Source organism: Neolamprologus multifasciatus, chromosome 6 (genome assembly GCF_963576455.1).
Source record: "Neolamprologus multifasciatus chromosome 6, fNeoMul1.2, whole genome shotgun sequence".
Classification (NCBI taxonomy): Eukaryota; Metazoa; Chordata; class Actinopteri; order Cichliformes; family Cichlidae; genus Neolamprologus; species Neolamprologus multifasciatus.
The window spans coordinates 38,403,179-38,430,300 of NC_140444.1; the positions used below are offsets into that span (position 1 = coordinate 38,403,179).

At 42.1% G+C, this 27,122-nt stretch overlaps 1 protein-coding gene across 1 annotated transcript; it reads right to left on the reverse strand.

The window, feature by feature from the left end:
* Positions 1-7,661: 7,661 nt before the first annotated feature.
* Positions 7,662-26,273, reverse strand: LOC146517678 (uncharacterized). Its single transcript, XM_085163846.1, has 10 exons — positions 25,972-26,273; positions 19,013-19,043; positions 12,994-13,089; positions 12,602-12,691; positions 12,362-12,505; positions 10,956-11,103; positions 10,681-10,725; positions 10,552-10,578; positions 10,190-10,365; positions 7,662-9,884 (listed from the first exon to the last, which is right to left on the reverse strand). Exons 1-10 carry the CDS (start codon positions 26,271-26,273, stop codon positions 9,516-9,518), a joined length of 1,428 nt encoding a protein of 475 aa, XP_085019972.1. The 3' UTR covers positions 7,662-9,515.
* Between the last annotated feature and the right edge of the window lie 849 nt (positions 26,274-27,122).

Below are 27,122 nucleotides of genomic sequence, written 5' to 3' on the forward strand. Positions count from 1 at the left end.
GTGCAGTAAGGGACATTATTACTGAAACGCTCTCACACACACTACTGAAATTTTAGCTCTCACACACACTATTGAAACACTCTCACACACACTATTGAAACACTCTCACACACACTACTGAAACGCTCTCACACACACAACTGAAACACTCTCACACACACTACTGAAATTTTAGCTCTCACACACACTACTGAAATTTTAGCTCTCACACACACTACTGAAACGCTCTCACGCACACTACTGAAACGCTCTCACACACACTACTGAAACGCTCTCACACACACTACTGAAACGCTCTCACACACACTACTGAAACGCTCTCACACACACTACTGAAACGCTCTCACACACACTACTGAAACGCTCTCACACACACAACTGAAACGCTCTCACACACACTACTGAAATTTTAGCTCTCACACACACTACTGAAACGCTCTCACACACACTACTGAAATTTTAGCTCTCACACACACTACTGAAACGCTCTCACACACACTACTGAAACGCTCTCACGCACACTACTGAAACGCTCTCACACACACTACTGAAACGCTCTCACACACACAACTGAAACGCTCTCACACACACTACTGAAATTTTAGCTCTCACACACACTACTGAAACGCTCTCACGCACACTACTGAAACGCTCTCACGCACACTACTGAAACGCTCTCACACACACAACTGAAACACTCTCACACACACTACTGAAACGCTCTCACACACACTACTGAAATTTTAGCTCTCACACACACTACTAAAACGCTCTCACACACACAACTGAAACGCTCTCACACACACTACTGAAAAACCAAGGCATTTCAGTTAAACAGAAAGGCGTTTCAGTTGAACAGGAAGGCATTTCAGTTGAACAGGAAGTTAATTCTTGACAAAGAAACTGAAGGAAAAAGTGGTAGATTTCAAACAAACCACTACACAGATGTCTACTCAGCAACCTGCTAGTTAGGGGTGGGTTTTTATAATCGATTTATCAATTAAAATCGATTCTGGCTTGGATAACGTGAAATCGATTCATTAAAATCCTGAATCGATTTTTTAATATAAATTAATTTTGCCCGAAATGCCAGAATCTCAGGTGAAACCGCACAAAATTTCAACAACCACCAAACAGCTAAAACAGTAAATGAGAGCAGGAACACGGATTCTGCACAAAGACGTAAACACACAGCGCGGACCCGCGGATCAGAATCAATGGGATGTCGCCTTTCTCACCCGAAGGCACGGACACGGTCGGGGCTGAAAGCCAACAGCTCGCTGATTCTGATCTGTCGGCGGTCCGCGCTTTGTTTTCATGCCGTTTTTGCGCAGATTCTAAAGCTGTTAGTTTGATCTCTCTCCAAACAATATTGACTGAACCAGCAGCAAAAGAAGATCCAAACTGCGCTTCACATAAACATCGTCATGAATTCCCTCTGACGTTTACTGTTTTGCTTCCACCACGATAAAATCACACGTCATGCACAGCTCTCTCTCTCTCTTTCTCTCTCACTCTGTACTTCAAGAACTGTTTCCCGTCTAAAAATCTGTTTTCTGCATTATTCGCTTGCTTGTTATGCACAAGTCTACTGTTGTTTACAGCGCTGTCGGCCGCTGGTTTTTTTTTCGTTTTACATACTTCCGAAAAGAAAATCTTATTTCTGCCGTTCAATACTGAACAAATTTAAACATTTAAAAATTATGCAAAATGCAAAACGCTCAGCCGTGTCTCTAATAAAACCGCTGGAACGTCAGAGGTAACGTTCATATGTTGATTAATGGTTTTCTTTCGTTTTTGATGTACTGCAGAATATTTTTTATAAAATCCCAGGCCAGGAAAATCACCTTCATGTTTTTCTGTGTTTTATCTTTAGCTACTTTTACACAAAGGCATCTGCTGTGACGCTTACACCTTTGATAAAGTCTTGCGTGTGTCAGCTTCCTTTTTTTAGATACAAAAATATGTAAATGTACTGATCTGAATTATAATATTGCTGACTGTCAAAATTTCCCAGAATCAAATTGAATTGAATTGAATTGAATCGAATCGAATTGAATCAGAATTGTTCAGAAACAGCTCAGACGATGATGTCAACGTGTTTACGGAAGCGGTTGTGGGATTCATCGGGAAACTAGCGGATGATACCGTGGAGACAAAGACTATCACAACGTTTCCCAACCAGAAGCCGTGGGTGGATAAAACCATCCGCGACACTCTGAGATCCCGCACCGCTGCCTACAACACAGGACTCACGACGGGGGACATGGACCCGTACAAAGCTGCGTCATATAACGTGCGGAAGGCGGTGAAAGAGGCGAAGCAGCGCTACGGGAGGAAACTAGAGTCACAACTCCAACAGAGTGACTCTAGGAGCCTGTGGCGGGGACTAAGGACAATAACGGATTATAAAGCACCAACAACCGGTATGACGAACACGGCCGTGACTCTGGCAGATGAGCTGAACACTTTCTATGCTCGCTTCGAGGCTGCAGCTAAGGACTCCAATGATGCTAGTGCTAGCGGCGCTAACGGCTGCACACAGGAAGATACTGCCAACACCGGAAACGTGCTCGTCATCTCCGAGCATGAAGTAAGGAGAGCCTTCAAGAGAGTGAACACCAGGAAAGCAGCAGGACCAGACGGCATCCCAGGTCGTATCCTCAGAGACTGCGCATACCAGCTAGCTCCTGTGTTCACTGAGATATTCAACATCTCTTTATCTCAGTCGGTGATCCCCACATGCTTCAAAGAGTCCATCATTGTTCCTGTCCCAAAGAAACCCCACCCTGCTTCTCTCAATGACTATCGCCCTGTAGCCCTCACCTCAGTAGTGATGAAGTGCTTTGAACGCCTGGTCAGAGACTTCATCATTTCTTCACTACCAGACACACTGGACCCACTACAGTTCGCTTACCGTCCAAATCGTTCCACAGACGATGCCATCTCTCATCTCCTCCACACATCACTTACTCACTTGGACACTAGAAGGGGGAATTATGTTAAAATGCTCTTCATAGACTACAGCTCTGCATTTAATACCATAATTCCCTCCACACTCACCACCAAGCTGGAGCATCTGGGACTCAGCTCATCTATGTGTCAGTGGATCTCCAACTTCCTAACTGGCAGACCACAGGCAGTAAGGATGGGCGGACATGTCTCAGCCTCCACCACTCTCAGCACTGGAGCCCCCCAGGGGTGTGTTCTGAGCCCCCTGCTGTACTCTTTGTATACATATGACTGTGTGGCCACTACCAGCTCCACCACCATCATCAAGTTTGCTGACGACACCGTCGTGGTGGGCCTGATCTCTGACAACAACGCGGCGGCCTACCTGAAGGAGATTAGGAATCTGGAGAACTGGTGCCAGAGGAACAACCTCCTTCTAAACGTCAGTAAGACAAAGGAGTTGATAGTGGACTTCAGCACTAAGCAGGAGAGGAACTACCAGACCCCCGTCATCAACGAGTGCCCAGTGGAGAGAGTGGACAGCTTCAAATACCTCGGAGTTCACATCACGCAGGACCTGTCATGGTCCTGTCACATCAACACCGTGGTGAAAAAGGCCCGTCAGCGTCTCTACCACCTCAGACGCTTGAGAGACTTCCGACTGCCCCCCAAGGTGCTCAGGAACTTTTACTCCTGCACCATAGAGAGCATCCTGACGGGAAACATCTTAACCTGGTTCGGGAACAGCACCATGCAGGACAGACGAGCTCTACAGAGGGTTGTGCGCTCAGCTGAGCGCACCGTCCGCTCAGAGCTCCCTGACCTGCACTCAATCTACAGCAGGCGGTGCTGGACCAAGGCCAGGAAGATCGTGAAGGACCTCAGCCACCCCAACAACGGACTGTTCTCTCTGCTGAGGTCAGGAAAGCGATTCTGCTCCCTGAAGACCAACACAGAGAGACTGAGGAGGAGCTTACGATAGGCGATACGGTCTCTCAATCACACCACCACATAGTACTGACCCACACATATAGTTCTTACACACACACTGGACATTGTTTTCACTTCATCACTTAAATCACTTTAAGCATATTTGCACTGCACAAGACACTATATAATGTGGATTGCACAACACTGGACATTATATTCCTCATTTCCAGTTAATATTTGTACAGCTGCTGTTATTGTGTGTATATATATATTTATATTTATATTTCTTCATACATTCTTATATATTTCTATACTGTGTATTTTGCTGTACAGTTATTTTATTTTCAACTTTAATTTATATATTTTATCTTATTCTTCCCAGTTAAATTTACCCTTCATTCTAATTTGTGTTGTACAGTTATCTCATTCTTAACTTAATATTTACATTTTATTTTATTTTATTCCTTCCTGGTTAAATTGACCCTTTTTTATTTCCATATTTATTTCCTATCTTATTTATAGCCTTCTCTTTTTTTTTCTTTAGGTCACGAGCAGTTGTCCAAGCATTTCACTGCATATCGTACTGTGTATGACTGTGTATGTGACAAATAAAATTTGAATTGAATTGAATTGAATTGAATCGAATCATGGAACGATAAGTTAGACAGCTTAGTCTTAGTGAGACAGCTGCATTACTTAAAAATATATTAGCCTCAGCATAAGTCAAAATTTAGAATAGCAGGAGACGGGCATTATCCTGTTTTTTTTTTTTTTTGGCATATGTGCTTTTTGTCTTTTTTAGCAAAGAAAAAAATATCTTAAAATCATCAATAAAACCAGGAAGAGAAGGCTTAGCGTTCCTCCATTTAACACAATGGATATGATATTTACTCAAACGTATGATGATGTTAATAATGTCTGAGACAGATGATCCATATAAAAAAAATTATGATGTAATTCAAATAGTGGCACATCATTAATATTTAGGAAAATCCAATTTTTTAAGTTGCACCAAATACATTGTGTGATAGGGCATAGAAAAAAAAAAGATGTTCTAGGGTTTCATTTTCATCAGTACAAAAAGAACACTGATCCACCTCAAAGCCAAATCTCTTTTTCTTTTTTTTTAGAAATTCTGCTACAGGATTAATTTTTTTTAAAGTGTGTTTCTTTAACTTTAGGTAGAATAGGCTATTTCATAAATTTTTAGTATGCTTTATCCAGTGTATATGAAATAACTAAATTAGAACCATGCAATGTAACCATTCTGTTGTAACTATGAAATATTTTTGTCTTTGAAGAAACTACTAACAAATTTCTTATTGCATTTTTATCAAACAGCTGACATTGCCCTAGCAATAAATTTGGGAGCTCTGATGAGAAATTATTGTATATCATAAAAATTTTAATCAAATGAAGCAGAGGCAGTGGGACCAGTTCACAAAATTTGTTATATTCTCTTTGAGAACAGTTTAGACAATATTTTTCTGAAAAGTCTGGGTAACTTAGAATTACACCGTTATCATCCAACAAATCTGTTATGAATATAATCTTTTTGTTCAAACCAGTCACTCTTGAAAATTGATTTTTGATTAAGTGTTATTACCCTATTATTCCATAAGGTTGAATTATGGGGAGAAGTTGTGGGTAAATCTCATTTTCCCAAAAATGCACAGTCTGTTTTGGAAAGTTTGATATCTTTATGGGGATTTTATTTACCGCAAAATCACATTTCAAAATAAAGTCTAATCCTGTATACTATTTTATTAAACAAGGATCATAGGATGTGGAGCTAAGTAGAGTCTGGCTGTGACAGACAAGATTTTAACCATTTAATTCTAAGGGTGCCATCCATAAATTCTAATTCTGGAGTTTTGATACCACCTTTATTGTATTCCTTCACAAGCTGATATCTTTCTATGTAATGGGTTTTATTCCTCCACAAAAATTCGAAAATAACTGTGTTAGCCTTATTAATGCTTTTAGAGGAGATATATAGAGAGTGACAAGGATAAATCAATTTGGAGATGCCTTCAGCTTTAGATAGGATGTTTCCGCCAAAAAAAGCGAGGGGTCTGCTTAACCAGTGGCTAAGTGATTTCTTCATCTCGCTGATACAGTTAGAAATATTGGTGTCTTTTCTGCTAATTGGGTTTTTTAGATATTATCAGCCCTATATATTTAACTTTAGATTCAACTTTAACCAAAGCTATTGAGGAGTCAGAGCTTGTATGAATCGGGAGAAGTTCACATTGTTTGATACTGAGAGATAAACGAGAAGCTTTAGTTTTCTCTACCATGTATTTATCTTTCAAAAACATAGATGTATCATCTGTGAATTGACTTATTTTGAAGTCTTTATTAAAAATTGATATTCCTTGTATGTCGTTAGAATTTTTGATTAATAGTGTTAACAACTGAGTTGCCAATATAAAAAGCTTAGGGGAAACAGGACATAATTGCCGAATTCCCTGTTGCACCTTGAATCCATTCCTTGATTCAAGGAAGCTAAAATATTGTTAAGTAATGCGGCTGCTTCACTTAGGCTACAAGCACAGCCGTCCCCAACCCCCAGGTTCTGGACCAGTACCGGTCTGTGAGTCGTTTGGTACCGGGTCGCAAGAGTTGAGGCTTGAGTTTGAAATTTATGGTTTTCATGGTATTTATCATTTATTTTATTTTTATATCGTTTACGTGGCACAAAAAAGGTTGGGAACTGCTGTACTAGCAGGTTGCTGAGTAGACATCCTTGTAGTCTTTTGAAATATACCACTTTTTCCATCAGTTTCCTTGTCAGGAAACAACTTCCTGTTCAGCGGAAATGCGTTTCAGTTGTGTGTGTGAGAGCGTTTCAGTTGTGTGTGTGAGAGCGTTTCAGTAGTGTGTGTGAGAGCGTTTCAGTTGTGTGTGTGAGACCGTTTCAGTTGTGTGTGTGAGAGCGTTTCAGTAGTGTGTGTGAGAGCTAAAATTTCAGTAGTGTGTGTGAGAGCGTTTCAGTAGTGTGTGTGAGAGCGTTTCAGTAGTGTGCGTGAGAGTGTTTCAGTAGTGTGTGTGAGAGCTAAAATTTCAGTAGTGTGTGTGAGAGCGTTTCAGTAGTGTGTGTGAGAGCGTTTCAGTTGTGTGTGTGAGAGCGTTTCAGTAGTGTGTGTGAGAGCTAAAATTTCAGTTGTGTGTGTGAGAGTGTTTCAGTAGTGTGTGTGAGAGTGTTTCAGTAGTGTGTGTGAGAGCGTTTCAGTAATAATGTCCCTTACGGCACCTCATATGTGTGTGTGCGTGTGTGCGTGTGTGTGTGCGTGTGTGTGCGTGTGTGCGTGTGTGTGTGTGCGTGTGCGTGTGTGTGTGTGTGTACGTGTGTGTGTACGTGTGTGTGCGTGTGTGTGTGTGTACGTGTGTGTGTGCGTGTGTGTGTGTGTGTGTGCGTGTGCGTGTGTGTGTGTACGTGTGTGTGTGTACGTGTGTGTGCGTGTGTGTGTGTGTCTGTGTGTGTGTGTGTGTGCGTGTGTGTACGCGCGTGTGTGTGTGTGTGTGTGCGTGTGTGTGTGCGTGTGTACGTGTGTGTGCGTGTGTGCGTGTGTGTGTGTGTGTTGTGTGTGTGTGTACGTGTGTGTGTGCGTACGTATGTGTACGTGTGTGTGCGTGTGCGTGTGTCTGTGTGTGTTTGTGTGTGTGTACGTGTGTGTGTGCGTACGTATGTGTACGTGTGTGTGCGTGTGTGTGTGCGTGTGTGTGTGTGTGTGTGTGTACGTGTGTAGCACCAACTTTAAGCATCTTAAAGTCTTTAACCAGAAACAGTCTCTCTCTGTCTCAGATAGCATCAACATTTTGCTCTGTGACCGTCTCCATGGAAATAATTCCAAACATTCAAACCATGCTTGTCACGTCACAGAGAGGAACAAAGAAATGAGAAAGACATGTTTGAAGTCGCTAAGATAACTACGACAAGTAGATCCTTTTTATCTGCATAACAGAGAGAGCATTCCCACAGTACGTCGACCTCTGACCAGCGCCCTGTACAGGAAGTCTGGACTGGAGTCCTAATGTCTGATCCTGCGAGCATTACCCAGCAGCCAGTGCAGAGTTCAGATGGAGCAGATGTGGGTGAGGGGGCTCGCTCGGCTCTCACTGCCCCACTGTCCGAGTGCCGTCCCTGCTTTGGCAGCTTTGTAATTAACCAACCGGTAATTAACCGGGTTCATTTTTGGGTTCTGGACAGCAGGTCACACGGGCCTGTAACCAGTAAGAGCTATTCACACTAAAACTGGTTAATGCTCAAATTCTCACCTTCACTAAGGGTTAGAATGGAAATGTCCACAATTTAGTCTTTTAGTTGCTGGAGTTTTTAAAAGTATTTTAAAGAAGAAAAGCAAAAGCAGAATCAAATTATATTCATAATCACATAATAATGATCAAATCACATCAATTATACTTATTTAATTAATCTAAGAATTTATAAAGACAAAACAATAATCACGAACAGTGACAGAGGTGGCAAACATCATCCATACATCAGTGAATCACATATGTGTAAAACCCTCATTCAAAAACGACTTCCAAATGATTCATCAGTAGAACACAGAATAGGACATTAACACAGAGAACATATTGTCGCTCTGGGGGCACAGGAGCGCAACATAAGGGTTAAAAAAGGTGCCCTGGGCCCCAAAGTCAGAAACAGCCACGTCACAGATAAAGGTGAGGTTTGTTGCTACATCAGTCGTACCAAAACTGGAAGCAGAAACTCCAGGGTGAACCAAAATCAGCCAAAGTTACAAAGGAAACAAGCTTTTCCAAAGAAGTGCTACCTAAACTAGACGAGGACAAGCGCTACCCCAAACTCCCAAATTTAGTAAACAAGAGGAAACGTACACGAGTAAATGGGCTTCAGTGCTGTTTACAAATGGACAAAGCTATTTACAGTACTATACACTATCCTAGCTGTTGTCAGGACACACACAGGGATTAAATACTATGAATTGGGCAGCTGAGGACAGGTCTGCCGGAGACAGCGGCAGCCAATCAGAAAAAGGAGAGACTGCAGAGACTCTTAAAGGCACAGAGCACACATACAAAATGTAGTCCAGACATACCAACACACACACTGATTCATGACCAAAATATGGCCATTGTAAATGTTTTAAGGAAAGTGTTTTCCCATTTTTAATGTGATGACAGCAACACATCCTAAAAGAAATCCTAAAGTCCAACTTTAGGAACACAATGAACTGTTTCTTTTTGTGCAGCAGTCTCTAAACGTCTGATGGCCGAGGAGAGCACTTTCTGATATAACAGTCCTGGCTCTTCTTTGGTGTCATTTTTGTTTCATGATGTAGTAAGTGTGCCTTTCCAGAAGTGTAAACTGCCAAATCCACATGCGACTCCATGCCATCGGTAATGCAGGCCGTTGAGGATGATAGCAGGTCAGATGGCCTTGCTCATCTTTAGTTTGACGGATTTTCCAGAAAGAATTTCACATTTTCTGCCAACATTAATCACAATGGCAGCTTTAGCATATGCTAACCAAAGGCCATATTCTTCTTTATTGTGCTGCAAAGAATAAAATGATCAGTTACTAGTTGCAGATGTTTCTGTATCCAAGTCTTGAAGCAGTACTTTAAAGCACTTGATATAGTTTATCATTCTGTCATCGCAACAGGACAGATGATTAGTGGAGCCTCATTGCGTCCCGATTTATTTGTACAGGGGCTGAAGAACGGATGGATGGTGTCAGAAAAACTATCTGTGAATGTAAACATTAGCACTTTGGCATCTACGTTGTAGAAGGACAACAGTCCCTTGTCATAGTCGACATAGATTCCCACCCGGGACGGTCTGATGGGAACCGTCAAGTTGGTCGATGGTTCTGTTCTGAAGGCGAACTCGGAGTGATCCCGAAGGCTGAGAAACCAGTATCCATGGGCGGGGCTCACGGTGATTTTACCCTTATGGTTGATGGACCGACTGGCCACGCCGAGGTCCCAATCAGTCTTCCCCCCTACCTCCACCTGAAAGAGGACATTGTGGTAATGATTAATTTAGACATTGGACACCGAATTTGCAGTGCGCTTTGATCTTTAATGTGGATGCCATAGTTTTCCAGTTATGATGGGAGATCCCCCATATGTTAAAGAAAGAAATAAAAAACACGAATTAATCAGTAATTTATCAAAAAGAAACATAAAATCTTCTCACTAAACTCAAGATGTCATAAAGCTCCCCTTGCTCATGTCTCCACGTCCCATCAGATGGACTGCTTTGTTTGTAGAGACTGAGAGTTTAAACTAAAAGAGCTTGTTTCCGTATTGCTTACCTCCCAGTAATGGCGCCCTGAGTTGAAGCCCTGGTTGGCCAGCACACACACTACCCGGTCAAAGCGTTTCAGGTTGTCTGGTACCAGCTGATGGCAATCTCCACAGTAAACCCTCTTCCCATCTGCTGAGACGGTGAGACGTGGGTGGGCTGTGGTGGGATCCAAAGTGATGTCGACTGACAGATACAGTGATAGAGCAATGGTTAGTTCCTCCATCCTGTAACAGCTGACTTGACTTGAGTTCGGGTTAAAGATGAATGATGTCCGGTAAACTGTAAATGCAAAAACGTCTTTGAAAGTTTCTAAAAACCTGCCAGTTTAGCTCGGGGCTCAAACAAAAGTAAACGCTAAAAAGTCCATACCTGCATATTCTTGAACCCTCCTAACATCTGCAAAGAAAATGTGATAAATTAACTTGTTGACATTTTCTTCAAGTCATTTATTAGAAGAAGAATATTAGCATGTAAAGAAGCTGTCATTAAAACACTTACTCAGGTTGGGTCTAGATAACGACTGGATTGATGACGATTGCTGACCTACCAGTACGGAGAGACACATTTTTGTAATGTTCAGTTAATATTTGATGTTTGTTAATGAAAACATGATCATGCAGAGTTTGAACTTGGTGGATGGTCTTTTTTTGGCTACGTTGCTGTTGTACAGACGTTCCATTGAGTTGCAAAGGTTTACAGACACTATTTGCTCTTTTGAATCTTCAACATGACTTTACTGCCCAGTTTAACTTGAGGTGGGAATGAAGACTTACAGATTTCTGGCAGTACTCGCAGCTCTTTGTGAAACTGCACCATCATCTGATTGACGGACCTGAGACTCACACCTGACGTCAGCTGAGATGACACGGAGACTCCGGACCAGTTCTTAGCCGGCGGAGGTGCAGACAGGGAAGGGAACGTCTGCAGGGGGATAGGAATGTCATAAAGACATACAGTCTATGTTACATATCATGTTAATCATACTATATGCTCAAAGTAGCCAAATTCCAGTTACTTAGGGCCAAGTGAGAGTAGAAAAGCGCTATATAACAATCAGTCCATTTACCAAATAACAAATTCCAGTAATCACCGATTTCATTTTCATCGGCGGTTTAGGAAAAGGTCCACCCTGCTGCACTCTCTTCTGCACCTCTCTCATGCACCGTCCTTCAAACTCATCCATGTACTCCTTACATGTTCACCTGTCTCCCTCTCATTGAACTCGAACCTTCATTCTCTCGTCTCTCCAGAACATATCTGCTTGTTTCCAGACTCTCATCCATGCACTCCCTCCCCTCACTGCAGATTACATCTGGAAACATCAGTAGTTTCTGCTGGAAAGGTAGTTGGCAGTGGTTCCTGGAGTTTGCACCAAAAACCTCCCAGTAAATGCTTTGATTGCTAGCAGATTGCTACTGACTACCTACTGGCTGAGCAGGAGTATAAGGTGTGGCACAAACCAGAAAAGTCGTGCCTCAGCCACAGCCGATGTGTTTCAAAAGACACAACATTTCGTTTAAATCTTCTCTTGTTCTTGTTTCACTTCAGCTCAGAGAATCTGTCGATTCCAGTGAACTACAGTGCTACAACATGCTGCTGACAAATGAATCACAAACTTTTTGCCAGCTGCTTGGGGATGCTTCTTTTCTAATGACTGGTCGACTGGTCCAAGGCTGGAGGAAGAAATTTCCCACTGACTAACAGCAACCTCTAGCGACTGAATGGGCGACGCTCATCAGCTTCATTCACTCGTTGCTGTTGCCACCACGAGCACCTCTACAACCCTCTCCTCCCTGGTCACGTGTCTGCACCCTAACAAACGCTGCTTATACCGAACTGTGCTGTGAGCGTGACTGGGGCGCCCCAGCTTTTAGTACCATTAGTAACCGTGGCTCTCACAATTCTCTGACAATCATTTGGTAGTTTTAAGCAAACAATAACATAAAAGCATCAGGAGTAGAGTGGAGAGTGGAGAAGACATGTTCATGTCTCCCAGCAGCGAGTGCCTCTAGCAAGATGAGTAATCCTGATCCAGGGTTTCACATCTCTGCATCTCAGTTCTCACCTCGTCAGTATATTCCTTAACTGGACTTATAGCTACTTTCTGAGAGTAACTAGTGGAGCACTGCAAACGTCTGTATTATTTTATCTGGTGCGTCATTTCATTATTTCTTCATACCTTGAGAAAGAAGATGTAGTCCTCAGACAGAGCCAGCTGACTCAGTGCTGAGCTCCTGCGTTTGAGCTCAGCTATTTCTTCTTCCAGCTCTCTCAGCACGCTCTGAGCTCTGCGCTCTGCCGCTCGAAGAGTCATCTCTATCACCTGGGTGCCACAGAAAGCGTGTGTTCACAAATATGCCGACAAATGTCTCGTCTGCTTTGAGACAAAAATAGTATGATTGTCTCTGTAGTTGGTCACCTCCAAGACTTCAGCTTGGCAGTGCTCCACGCTGGAGATCAGCTTGGAAAAAGCACAAACGGCTCCCTCCGTCTCTCTCTCTGCAGTATCCTGATTAAAGCACAGCGACCAGCGGAAAAGTAGAAAAGAAGAATTCAGAGACAAACATAAATGCAAAATGTGACAAACGAAAGTGTATCTATTCTGTCATTTTCTTTTCTGATTTCATTAAACATGAGCAGCTCGGCCACATGAATACAAACAGTTTTTAAGTGTCAGCTAAAGATCTCTGCTCTCTGATTGGCTCCTGGAACAATGTAGCATGCTATCTTAACAAAACAAACAAACAAAGTGCACGTGTGAGAGAATAAACACATACGATCCTGCAGTCGTGTTGACACCACATCACTCACCTTTATCTCTCGCAGCGAGCTGTGCACCTCCTCCACTTTTCTCTCTCTCTCACTGATGAGCTCCTTCAGCTCCGCCTCAGTAAGGCCTAACTGAGCCTGTATGAGACAGAAAACACACACTGTGTCTAATAACCAATGAATTAAACATGCTCTGCTGCAGGTGCATGTTTATATACAATTAGATGCACAGTTTGTTTGTCAGTGACAGTTGACTTTGATTTAAAATCAACTGACAAACACTGAATATATGATTGAAGTGCAGATCTTCAGCTTTAATTCAGGGCTTTCAGGTATCTGTGTTACTGCTGATAGACGTCGTGTGAATTCTGATGAGTGAGAGCGAACATGATTGGATAATGGGCCAAAGCAAAAGCAACCGAAGAGTTTATCAAGATAAAGAAATGGGATATTATAACAAAGTCAGTCAGCCTAACTCAACTCTATAGAGCCACTTATTGAATACAAACTGAAGGCACAGGGACACACGAACAAGCAGCAGCTGGAGATGGTTACAGTTCAGGGTTCGAAACATCAGGGAGCCGTTTTTCATTAAAATATTAAATACAAGTCTTATATTTAAATTAGGGATTCAATTCAATTCAATTCAATTCAATTCAATTCAATTTTATTTATATAGCGCCAAATCACAACAAAAGTCGCCTCAAGGCGCTTCATAGATACAGAGAAAAACCCAACAATCATATGACCCCCTATGAGCAAGCACTTTGGCGACAGTGGGAAGGAAAAACTCCCTTTTAACAGGAAGAAACCTCCGGCAGAACCAGGCTCAGGGAGGGGCGGGGCCATCTGCTGTGATTGGTTGGGGTGAGAGAAGGAAGACAGGATAAAAGACATGCTGTGGAAGAGAGACAGAGATTAATTACAGATATGATTCAATACAGAGAGGTCTGTTAATACATAGTGAGCGAGAAAGGTGACTGGAAAGGAAAAACTCAATGCATCATGGGAATCCCCCGGCAGCCTACGTCTATTGCAGCATAACTAAGGGAGGATTCAGGGTCACCTGGTCCAGCCCTAACTATATGCTTTAGCAAAAAGGAAAGTTTTAAGCCTAATCTTAAAAGTAGAGATAGTGTCTGTCTCCCGAATCCAAACTGGAAGCTGGTTCCACAGAAGAGGGGCCTGAAAACTGAAGGCTCTGCCTCCCATTCTACTTTTAAATACTCTAGGAACAACAAGTAGGCCTGCAGAGCGGGAGCGAAGTGCTCTAATAGGGTGATATGGTACTTCAAGGTCATTAAGATAAGATGGGGCCTGATTATTTAAGACCTTGTATGTGAGGAGCAGGATTTTGAATTCAATTCTGGATTTAACAGGAAGCCAATGAAGGGAAGCCAAAACAGGAGAAATCTGCTCTCTCTTTCTAGTCCCTGTCAGGACTCTTGCTGCAGCATTTTGGATTAGCTGAAAGCTTTTCAGTGAGTTTTTTGGACATCCTGATAATAATGAATTGCAGTAGTCCAGCCTGGAAGTAATAAATGCATGAACTAGTTTTTCAGCGTCACTCTGAGGCAGGATATTTCTAATTTTAGAGATGTTGCGCAAATGGAAGAACGCAGTCTTACATATATGTTTAATATGTGCGTTGAAGGACATATCCTGGTCAAAAATGACTCCAAGGTTCCTCACAGTGTTACTGGAGGCCCAGGTAATGCCATCCAGAGTAAGAATCTGGTTAGATACCATATTTCTAAGCTTTTCAGCGCCGAGTACAATGACCTCAGTTTTATCTGAATTAAGAAGCAGAAAGTTAGTGGCCATCCAGGTCTTTATGTCTTTAAGACATTCCTGCAGTTTAACTAATTGGTGTGTGTTATCAGGCTTCATGGACAGATAGAGCTGGGTGTCATCTGCATAGCAGTGAAAATGTATGCTATGTCTTCTAATGATGCTGCCTAAGGGAAGCATGTATAATGTAAACAGAATTGGTCCTAGCACTGAACCCTGTGGAACTCCATAATTAACCTCAGTGTGTGAAGAAGACTCTCCATTTACATGCACAAATTGGAGTCTATTAGATAGGTATGATACAAACCACTGCAGTGCAATACCTGTAATACCTACAGCATGTTCTAATCGCTCTAATAGGATATTATGGTCAACAGTATCGAATGCTGCACTAAGGTCAAGAAGGACAAGCACAGAGATGAGGCCACTGTCAGAGGTCATAAGAAGATCATTTGTAACCTTCACTAAAGCTGTTTCTGTGCTGTGATGAACTCTGAAACCTGACTGAAACTCTTCAAATAAACCATTCCTCTGCAGATGATCTGTTAGCTGTTTGACAACTACTCTTTCAAGGATTTTTGATATGAAAGGAAGGTTGGAGATTGGCCTATAATTAGCTAAGACTGCTGGGTCTAGAGATGGCTTTTTGAGTAAAGGTTTAACTGCAGCCACCTTGAAGGCCTGTGGTACATAGCCGATTATTAGAGATAGGTTGATCATATTTAAGATCGAAGAATTAATCAATGGCAGGACTTCTTTGAGCAGTTTTGTAGGAATGGGGTCTAAAAGACACGTTGATGGTTTGGAGGAAGTAATTATTGAAGTTAACTCAGAAAGATCGATTGGAGAAAAAGAGTCTAACTTAACATCAATGGTACTAAGAGTAGCTGTAGATAATATTACATCTGTGGGATGATTATTGGTAATTTTTTCCTCTAATGATAAAAATTTTATTTGTGAAGAAGTTCATGAAGTCATCACTAGTTAACGTTAAAGGGATGGTTGGCTCAAAAGAGCTCTGACTTTTTGTCAGCCTGGCTACAGTGCTGAAGAGAAACCTGGGGTTGTTCTTATTTTCTTCAATCAGTGATGAGTAGTAAGCTGTTCTGGCTTTGTGGAGGGCTTTCTTATAAAGCAACAAACTATTTCTCCAGGCTAAATGATGATCCTCTAAATTTGTGACACGCCATTTCCTCTCCAGATTACGAGTCATCTGCTTTAGGGTACGTGTTTGAGAATTATACCACGGGGTCAGGTACTTCTGATTAGAGACCTTAGTTTTCACAGGAGCTACAGTATCCAGAGTCGTACGTAGTGAGGAGGTGAAATTATTAACAAGATAATCGACCTCTGTTGGGGTAGCGTTCAGATAGCTGCTCTGCTCTGTGTTGGTACAGGGCATTGACGATGATAACAGTGGCTGGATTATATTCTTGAACTTAGTTACAGCGCTTTCAGAAAGACATCTACTTTGATAATGTCCACTCTCCACTGCTACGTAATCAATTATTGTAAATGTAAATGTTATCAGGAAATGATCAGACAGGAGAGGGTTTTCAGGAAACACTGTTAAATGTTCAGTTTCTATGCCATATGTTAAAACAAGATCTAGAGTGTGATTAAAGTGGTGGGTGGGTTCTTTTACATTTTGAGAGAAACCAATTGAGTCTAACAACAGATTAAATGCCATGTTGAGGCTGTCATTTTTAGCATCAACATGGATGTTAAAATCACCCACAATAATTATTTTATCTGAGCACAGAACTAAGTTAGATATAAAGTCTGAGAAATCAGACAGAAACTCTGTGTAAGGCCCAGGTGGACGGTAGATGATAACAAGTAAGACTGGCTTCTGAGTTTCACAGCTGGGGTGGACAATGTTAAGCATCAGGCTTTCAAATGAATTAAAAGTCTGTCTTGGTCTTTCATTAATTAATAGACTGGTGTGAAAAATTGCTGCCACACCGCCCCCTCGACCTGTGCTTCGAGATTTCTGGTAGTTAGAATGACTCGGGGGTGTTGATTCATTTAAACTAACATAATCATCCTGCTGCAACCAGGTTTCTGTAAGGCAGAGTAAATCAATTTGTTGATCAATTATTAAGTCATGTACTAACAGAGACTTGGAGGAGAGAGACCTAATATTTAATAATCCACATTTCACTGTTTTACTCTTTGGTTCAGATGTGGATACTGTATTGTTCTTTCTTTGTGATTGTTTAAGTTGTTTGTTGCTGGTTTTTAGTTTGTTTTTTGTCTTTTTGGAAGCAGACACAGTCTCTATGGAGATGGGTTTTTGGGGGGGGTAGCAGGAGGAGAGAAGCTGCAGAGAGGCGTGTAAGACTGCAACTCTGCTTCCTGGTCCCAACTCTGGATAGTCATATTTTGAGGGGTTTAATAAATTTGTCGATATTTCTAGAAATGAGAGCTGCTCCATCCAAAGTGGGATGGATGCCATCTCTCCTAACAAGACCAGGTTTCCTCCAGAAGGTTTGCCAATTATCTATGAAGCCCACATCATTTCTGGGACACCACTCAGACAGCCAGCAATTTAAGGAGAACATGCGGCTAAACATGTCACTCCTGGTCTGATTGGGGAGGGGACCAGAGAAAACTACAGAGTCCGACATTGTTTTGGCAAAGTTGCACACCGATTCAATATTGATTTTAGTGACCTCCGATTGGTGTAACCGGGTGTCATTACTGCCGACGTGAATTATGATTTTACTGGTTGCCGGTGTCTCTAGCTTCACATCTCTGAGAACAGAATCACCAGTTACCAGAGTTTGACCCCCAGCGGTTGTGTCACCGAGTGGGGAAAAACGGTTAGACACATGAACGGGTTGGTGGTGTACCTGGGGCTTCTGTTTAGGACTATGCTTCCTCCTCACCGTTACCCAGCCGCCCTCTTTCCGCAGCTGCTTGGGATCTGCCGGGGAACAGCTAGCGGGGCCTATGCTATCTTCGGCTGCACCAGCTACAGGGGCCTGGCTAGCTAAGGGTGAGTGAAGGGTGCGAAGCCGAGTCTCCAGTTCAGTAATCCTGGCCTCCAGAGCTGCAAATATGCTACATTTGTTACAGATATCATTACTGCTAAAGGAGGCCGAGGAGTAACTAAACATCTGACACAATGAGCAAGAAAGTGCAGAAGGGACAGGTGAAGTAGCCATGGTGCTAACGAGTCGGCTACGAGCTAAGCTAGCGAAACAGTACAGAGACAGTGAGTGAATACTTTGGCTATAAATTAGGTAGTGAGTACACAGAAAGTGTGCTTCGGATGAAGCACGTGAAGATTATACTGTGAAAAAAGAATGTATTTAAAAGTTGTTAATTAAACTGCTAAGCAAATAAGCTACTCAGAAACACCACTGTGTTTGAGCAGGAACAGGAAGTGATACTATACCACAGAGCGAGCGAACACCAAGTGAAACTGCATTCCTCAGTTTCTACACACTTCAGACTGTACGTATTCTTTCCCATATTTCTGAAAGAGAAAAAAAATCATCCAATCAAAACCTGGATTTGCCCGGACCACCTGGAGGTGGCCGTACTGCTGATCTCAGCTTTGTGGACAAGCGTGTTCGCCGTCCAGCCTTTTCCTTATGGTGCAAAAGTGTTAAACACCATAAACTAAGGACAGAGTCCTTCCCACAACAGTCCTGAAATTAGGTGTCGTATTCCTGAGGTTTCCCTCCCAGTGGTCCATCCAAAACAAAAACAAAAAAAAAGAAAGAAAAAGAAAACAACAAAAGCAACAACAACTTTAAAAAAAACTACAAACAAACAAACAAAACTCTTATTCCTGTCAACATCTTTCTCTTACACAACACATACTTCACCCATTTGGAGTTTTCACCCAGACCACCTCCAGGGACACAACCTCCCCACGGCTCCTGTAGCCGCTTTGCTGAGCTCAGCACCCATTGCAGCCGGGCGTCCCCTCTGCAGCCTTTGCTTCGGTACAAAGTGCTAAAAACCATAAACCCAAAGACAGAAGAGTCCTTCCCAAGGACAGAAAAGTCCTTCCCACGACAATCCATAATTTAGGCGTCGTTTTTTTGAGGTTTTCCCTTTTTGTGGTCCGCTTGAAAACTCCCCCCAAATCAAAACAGCTCACCGTTGCAGATTCTTTTCCCATTTCTTTCCTCATAGTTCGTTAAATTCCTGCATGTGTGAGTCGCTGAAGGCCTCTAGCAGTTCCCCCTTTTTGAAAACAAAAGAACGGTGGGACTGGGACAATTTTCCCCCAGGATGGCCAGTCACCGCATACCTGCGATTCAGCGAAACTCACGTGAGGAATCCTGTTCGTGACACCAAATTGTCATGGAAATGTTAACAATAACCTGCAACACACCCAGTGAGCTTGATTTGAAGTGGGTTTAATAAACACAATGTGGAGAGAGCATCCCAGTGAAACACCAGGACATCTCTGAATTGTGGCCACCACCCTTACATCTTATATAGCATATACAGAGACACAGACAAAGAACATTCCTCAAACTCTTACATGTTGGCCCCTCTCATGGGGGGGGGGGGGGGGCTATACCTCCTCCCTCACAGAGAGAATTATGACCTTGTTTTCTGCTTAGCCATCACCTAAGAATTTACATCCCTGATAAGCAGAAGGAGCCTCACTATCTGTTTAACGTCTCTCATTACAACGGCCTCACTGTGTTAACTTTCCACATGCATGTAAAGGAGTGGCAGGAGAGCTCTTACTATAGTAAAGTGAGAAAGTGATATTACTATAACTAATGTGATATGATTAAATATGTGATTAATACATGAGAAAAGAAATCTGCCACCACATGTTTTAGTGTTACTTTGTATCATAGTTCATACTCTGGTTCATTTGTAGTCTTAGTTATTCTGTTTTGAGTTTCTTATATTCCCTGTTTAGCGTCTTGATGATCAGATTCCCTCTTGTGTCTTTGGCCTCTGTGTCTCTGTGTGTGTCTGTGTTTATATATGTTGTGAGTTATTGTGTCTTGCTTCCCTCCTCATGTTTCACTCTCTTCCCCCCTGCCTGTTATGTTTCTCATGTCTCCTCTCGTTCCCTCGCTCCCTCTAATCTACCTTTCCTCCACTTCTCTGTCAAACTCATGTGTCAGTCTTGCGTTCCTTATGTGTCTTCGGTTCCCTCGTCATTGTACTTTGTGTTTGCCGCTGTCTCTGTAAGTATAGTGTTGCATTCTCCCTCATGGCTGTGCGTTTCCCCTGTGTGCCTCTTCGTATGTTTAGTTTATATATGTCCCAGTAAAGTTTTGCATTATTTGCCTTTCAGTGTTTTTGAGTTTCCCGTCTCCGTCTGCATTTTGGGTGTCTGCATTACAACCGTCTATGACATTAATATCAAACCTCTTTAGTGCAAACAAGATACTTACTCCAGTGTATAAACTACACCTTGGACATCCATTCAAAAACACAATCATGACTGTTATAACTGTATGACTCTGATACAGGATATTGGACTGGATTATCAAAGTTAAAGAGGTAATTGCAGGCTAGCCAACAAGCTACCAGGCTAACAGCTGAGAAAGCTAACGGCTGACCCAGGAAACAGCTGACTGAACCTGCTACCAGTGGAACCAGATACAATGGGGCTGAAGAGGACTCCGTCAGCTGAGGAAGTCGGGGACATTAAAAGGTCTCTTTACTTCTTAATGGAGGAAATTTCCACTATCAGGTTGCAGCAGAAAAGTATCCTTGAACTTGTGGAGGTAAAGCTCCTTCACATCCAAAATGCAGAAAAATTACTAGACTACCAGGATCACATCACATTGTGCAACTCTCATAGACAACATTTTTAAGACTGTAAGTGGACTCCTGATTAAAGACATAAGTGACCATCTTCCAATTTTTACAATCTATGATAGGAATTACAAGATCAATAAAGTGGACAGTAAAAAAGAGTACAGACAAGGAAGAACAGAAGAAAGAGTGAATGCATTGAAAAAAAATTTAATGAAACCGAACTAGGGTGAAATATATCAGAAACAAGACGTTCATAGTGCGTATAATGAATTCCTTAGAATGTTTACATTATTGTATAATACCAACTGTCCAATAAAGCGATATAGTAGAAAACATAAATATATGGGCTGTCCATGGATAAGAAAAGGTCTGCAAAATGCCTCTATAAAGAAAAATGCTCTATACAGAGATTTCTTAAGAAAGAGAACTGAAGATGCTGAAATCAGATACAAAAGATATAAAAATAAGTTAATTAATATACTTAAATATAGTAAAAAGGAATACTATAAGAAGCATTTAGATATAAATAGAAATAATATTAAAAGTTTATGGGAAATACTGAACAGTGTTATAAAATGTGGGGCTGGACAAGAGAACTATCCCAAGTATTTAATTTGTAATGACCGTGAAGAATATAATATGGAGGTTGTGGCAATCTTTGGATTGTACTGATATTAATAATAATAATAATAAATTTTATTTATGAGCGCCTTTCAAGTCACCCAAGGACACTTTACAATAGGATCAAAACATAATAAAACAATGTCAAAATAAGAACAATAAAACAAAAAGCACAGGATAAAATTAACTAACATTGGATTCACAGTGAATATGCAGATTTGAACAGATGGGTTTTGAGTTGGGATTTAAACTGGGGGAGAGAACCAATGTTTCTTATATTTGAGGGTAGAGAGCTCCACAGTCTGGGAGCAGAGCAGCTGAAAGCTCTGCTTCCCATGGTGGTGAGGCGGAAAGAAGGTACAGCAAGCTGGATAGAAGAAGAACGAAGTGAACGGGCAGAACAGGTAGTGCTTAACAGGTCAGAAAGGTAAGGAGGAACGAGGTTATGAAGGGCCTTGAAGGTGAGCAGAAGAAGTTTGAATATTATCCGGAATTTCACAGGGAGCCAGTGAAGTTCCTGAAGAACAGGGTGATGTGCTGGTAGGAGGGGGTTCTGATGATAATGCGAGCAGCAGAGTTCTGAACCAGTTGAAGCTTATGGGGGAATTTTTGGGGGAGACCATGCAAAAGAGAATTGCAGTAGTCAATACAGGAGGTAACAAGACTGTGGACAAGAATGGACATAGACTGGGTGGAAAGAGAAGGAAGCAATCTGTTAATGTTACGTAGATGGAAGTAGGCAGAACGGTGAGATTACTGATGTGAGATTTATAGGAAAGTGAACTGTCTAGGATGACACCAAGGCTCTTAACCTGAGGAGAAGGGAAAACTGTGGAGTTATCGATGGTGAGTGATAAATGGTTCACCTTCAAAAGGTTGGATTTGGTGCCAATAATAAGGATTTCAGTTTTATTCTCGTTGAGCTTTAGAAAATTAGAGATAAACCAGGATTTTAACTCGGATAGACATTCTGAAAGGGAGGAAGGTGGGAGGGAGGAATCAGGTCTGCAAGAGAGATATAACTGGGTGTCATCAGCAAAACAGTGAAACTGAAGATCAAATTAGCGGAAAATGGTACCTAGAGGGAGGATGTATGTTATGAAGAGGGCCTAAAACTGAGCCTTGTGGTACACCAGAGGTGACGGGCAATAGATGAGAGCGGAATGATCTTAGTTGAATAAACTGGGAGCGGTCGAGGAGATATGATTGAAACCAGGCAAGCGGTGTGTCGGAGATGCTGAGAGAGGAAAGTCTGCTTAGAAGTACAGAGTGAGAGATGGTGTCGAAGGCTGAACTCAGATCTAAAAGGACGAGAATGGTGAGAAGGCCAGAGTCAGCTCTGATTAGAAGATCGTTAGTGACTTTAAGTAAAGCAGTTTCTGTACTGTGACATGAGCGAAAACCAGATCGAAATCTCTCGTAAATATTATTATTAACCAGGTGAACATGAAGTTGAGCTGCAACCACTTGTTCGAGTATTTTAGAAATGAAGGGTAAATTGGAAATCGGACGGAGGTTGTTAAAGTTGTTAGGATTTAAAGAAGGTTTTTTGAATCAGTCTTGAATAAGGAGGGAACGATACCGGTGGTGAGAGAAGAGTGAATGATAGCAGAGATGAGTGGGAGTAGAGAAGAGAGGCAGGATTTCACAAGCCCTGTGGGCATGGGGTCAAGATGACATTAGGCAGGCTTTGATTTACATATGAACTCGGAAATATCGGATAAATCGGGAAGATAAACAGTGGAAAACGGCTCAAAAAGGAGAAAAGGTTCTGGAGAGGAGGTAGACACAACATTTGATCTGAGTTGCTGGTGGATGTTATTCATTTTCGTAGTCCAGAACAGCATCAAGGAGTTGCAGGTTTCAGAGGAATAGAAGTGTGGTGGTAAAGCGTTGGGGGGTTGAATTAGTTTGTTGAGAACTGAAAACAGAGTCCTTGCATTACCCTAATAAGACCTGATAATACCAGAGTAGAAACTTTGTTTGGCCTTGCTGATGGAGTCTTTATACTGAAGTACATGGTATTTATAGATTTCTGAATCAACAGTTAAACCAGATTTCTAATATTTATGCTCTAGCTGCCGAGCTTTGGCCTTCAGAGCTTGGAGGTCAGAGGTAAACTAGGTAGCAGAGTGAGCAAAGGAAACAGAGTGGGTTTTTACAGGAGCCAGAGAATCAAGGACAATGCGTAGACAATTATTATAATACAACAAGAAATCATCAGGAGTAGAATAGAAGTCCGGAATCTGAACATTGTCCAAACTGGTAGTGAGAATGTCCATATCAATGTTGTTGATGTTGCGGAACGTGATGAGACGGGTTGGCTTGGTAGAAGAGCAGCAGAGAGTGAGGTTAAATGAAAGGAGGAAGTGGTCAGTTATGGGGATTTCAGTAGCAGAAAGATTCGAGGGAGTAAGACCAGAACAGCAGACCAAGTCCAGGGTGCGTCCTTTAGAGTGAATGGCAAAGTCGATAAATTGTTTAAATTCAGAGCCTTCGAGACAAGAGGAAAAGTCTCTGGTGAGCAGACGGTCATTATTGTCCATATGAATGTTGAAATTTCCCACCAAGATCACATTTGGGGAGAGAGATGAAAGATGGGTTAGTAGATTAGCAAAGTCACTGAGGAAGACAGGGTTAGGTTTAGGGGGGCGGTATACAGTAGCTATGATGGTGGGAATGGGTCCAGTCAGCTCACATGCAAGGCACTCACGGGAACTAAAGGTATCAAGATTAACTGGCGGGACATTCAAATGCTAGCGAAAGAAGATCGCGAGACCACCCCCACGACCTATGCAGCGAGGTTTAGAAAGGTAAACAAACCCCAGAGGAGTAGATTCATTTAGCTGAGAAAAGTCATCAGGTTGTTGCCAGGTTTCAGTTTAGCAGAAAAAGTCAAACTTACGGTCAGATAGGAGGTCTTGGATGAGAGGCCCCTTATTTGTCAGTGAGTGAATGTTTAGAAGACCGAAACTGAGTGGAGTATTTTCTTTTTTGCTAATCGCGGTCGGCGCCCTGGGCAGGTGGGCTAGATATTGGTGGTTGACAACCAGTTTTGGGACTAACGCGTTATTAAGTAACGCGTTACAGTAACTACGTTATTATTGTGGTAACGAGCACGGTAACTAGTTATTATGCCAAAATCAGGAACGCGTTAGTCGTTACTGGGATTTAGATAGGGTTGTTACTCGTTACTTCGTGTGGTGGCTATCGCGGAGCTTCCACAGATTCTGTAACATTAGCAAGTGGTGGAGGCCAGCAGGTGGATGAGGGAAAGAGGACGCAGAAGGAAAAGAGACCCGAGGCGGCCGCCGGTCCAAGTGTGAACTTCAGGTAAGAAGTTATGATCTGCAGTCTATCTGGGTGAGATATAAACCAAGTTTAGGTGGAGTTTATTTTCGTTATTCTGACTTTTTCCATACTACATACTAGCTAGCATGACGGAGTTTCTATACAGCTGGGTGGGTGCTATGAAGTTAATGATGTTGAACTTTATTTTGTTCATAAGTTATTAGAGTTGCCAACCATCCCGTCTGGTATTCAGAGAAAATATTACGCGTTTCTTATTATTGAAGTGAAAAGGAACAGTTTGTCCCGGACTTCAGCTACAATGAAAAAGACACAAAGCTGGATTTATTCTGTGTTTGCTGCACAGCTGCCTCTTCTTCTTTCATTCTCCCCCCTCCCTCTCCCATTTCTACTTCAATCATGAAAACTGATCAATGATCAGCTGATCGGCTCTCTTGTTTGTTTATCGCCCATTTTGCGGCAGAAACAGGAAACCAGCCGATGTCGCGTTATACAATAGCAGCACATTTAAGCTTGATCAGCTGTTGTTAGAATTTATTTAATATTAATTTCTAGTATCAGCTGATGTTTGCTGGAGCCACAGCTGTAAAGCTACTGGTCATGATGTGGGTTTGGTTATGTGGTGAGAGGGAAACATGAAGATGAAACCAGGAGATGTCCTTACTGAATCATCAGAGCTGAACAGGTGATGGAGAAACAGGTTTACCTTTTAGGTGACATGAATGAGTTGAAGGGAAGTTATGAACTGTTTCTGAGAGACAGATAACACCAGGATCCTTTTTCTAAGTAGCTGACAGCTGGTAACTGTGCAGGGGCGGATCTAGCAAAGTTTTGCCAGGGGGGCCAGGTAGGGCATTAACAGGGAGAGGTGGGCACAAAGAAATACTTTCTTATTCTCATTTAAAGTGTCTAGCTTTTAACAAATAATTATCTGAATCTTACAACAAAGGATTGATAGATTGATGCATATATACCATCAGAACAGTGAACATCACTGTCACAACAGCGTTTGTTTTCATTCAAAGGCTTTATGATTTTTCCTATAATGGCGGGCCGGTCTCTGGTCAAAATGCCCGGGCCGATTTTTTGTCCCCGTCCAGCCCTGTATGCAGCTCATCTGCAGTCTGCTGTTACCTACATCTTCCTATTCAGAAGGCAGAATTTCCGAGTTCTGAGTACAATCGAAAGCACCACGACTGCAGTTTTTGTGTTGGATGTAAAAGGCGCACATGACGCTGTGACGTAGGCTAGGATCATGGCAGCAGTCAATGACGGTCCAGGCGTGTGATTTCTCTCGTGGAAATATGCACATTATCTTTTCCTTTCTATTGGTAGGTGGCACAGTGCACTTGTGGCAAGTAAGCAAGCTAGAAGACTGGCAAAGTTATGGAAGCAACACATTAACAAGATAATTCTGAGTAAAACCAAAGTTACTTTCCGTAGTAACTAGTTACTTTGAAAGTAACGAGTAACTTAAAGTAACTGAGTTACTTTTGATAGAAGTAACTAGTAATGTAACTAAGTTACTATTTTAAAGTAACTTACCCAACACTGTTGACAACCCGATCAGGGTTCCTGCGAGGGCGGCAAGTAGCAGACCAAAACGATTTAGTTCCATTGGAGTTATGGAAAATCCTGCGGGACCCGCGATGGATGTATCTCCGGCGAGGCTGGAAAGTGATGTCTGGGTGGTAGTGGAGCTCCACCGGCGACGGGAGCGACAGCTGCTCGCGAAGGTGCAGGAGCTCAGCGGCTGTATAGCGGAGCAGACCAGCCATAGGATGGTAGACGAGCGTCAGGAGAATCCATAATAGTGCCGACCAGCTCAGGAACATCTTGGGCCACATCTTCGATTATGTGGAGGAAAAGGAGCCGAGCCAGCCGGCGCGACGAACAGGTAGGCTAAAATAGCTCAAACAGTTAAGCTAGTGCAGCTCACTGAGAAGAAGACGTCAGAGCACATTCAGCTGAAATAGCAGATGTTGAGGACAAGCGTTGCAAATCAATCCCTGGCAGAGATCAATCTGGTCCTGAGTGTGAATGTCCCTGTTAATTCAAATCTGAATCCAAATAATCTAAATAATCGAAAATGTACCGGTGAGTAGCAGTAGCCAGGCGCACCAGCGTTCACTCAAGCCGGAACCCAATTGATATTGATATGATAGTGGTTAAAAGATATAGTAAGGCTATTATAAAACCGTTTACGTACATCTGTAATTTATCATTTCAAACTAGTCGATTTCCAGACAGAATGAAAATAGCAAAAGTTATACCTCTATACAAATCTGGCAACAAACACCATTTCATAAACTGCAGGCCGGTCTCTTTACTACCTCAATGCTCAGAAATTCTTGAAAAACTGTTTAACAACCAACTGGAAAAATTTATAGATAAACATAAACTACTCACTGAGAGTACGGATCAAGCAGAATTCAATAGAATACATCACAAATTCCATAGACAAAAAGCAATATGTGGCTGGGTTATTCAAAGACTTGACAAAGGCATTTGACACTATAGATCACAATATATTAATAAGAAAACTGGAACGTTATGGTGTCAGAGGGGTAGTTTTAAATTGGGTCCTGAATTATTTAAGTAAGCAGTTTGTGAAATTAAATGGTGGTTGCTCCTTATGTATGGACATTGCTTATGGTGTACCCCAAGGCTCAGTTTTGGGCCCAAAATTCTTCAAC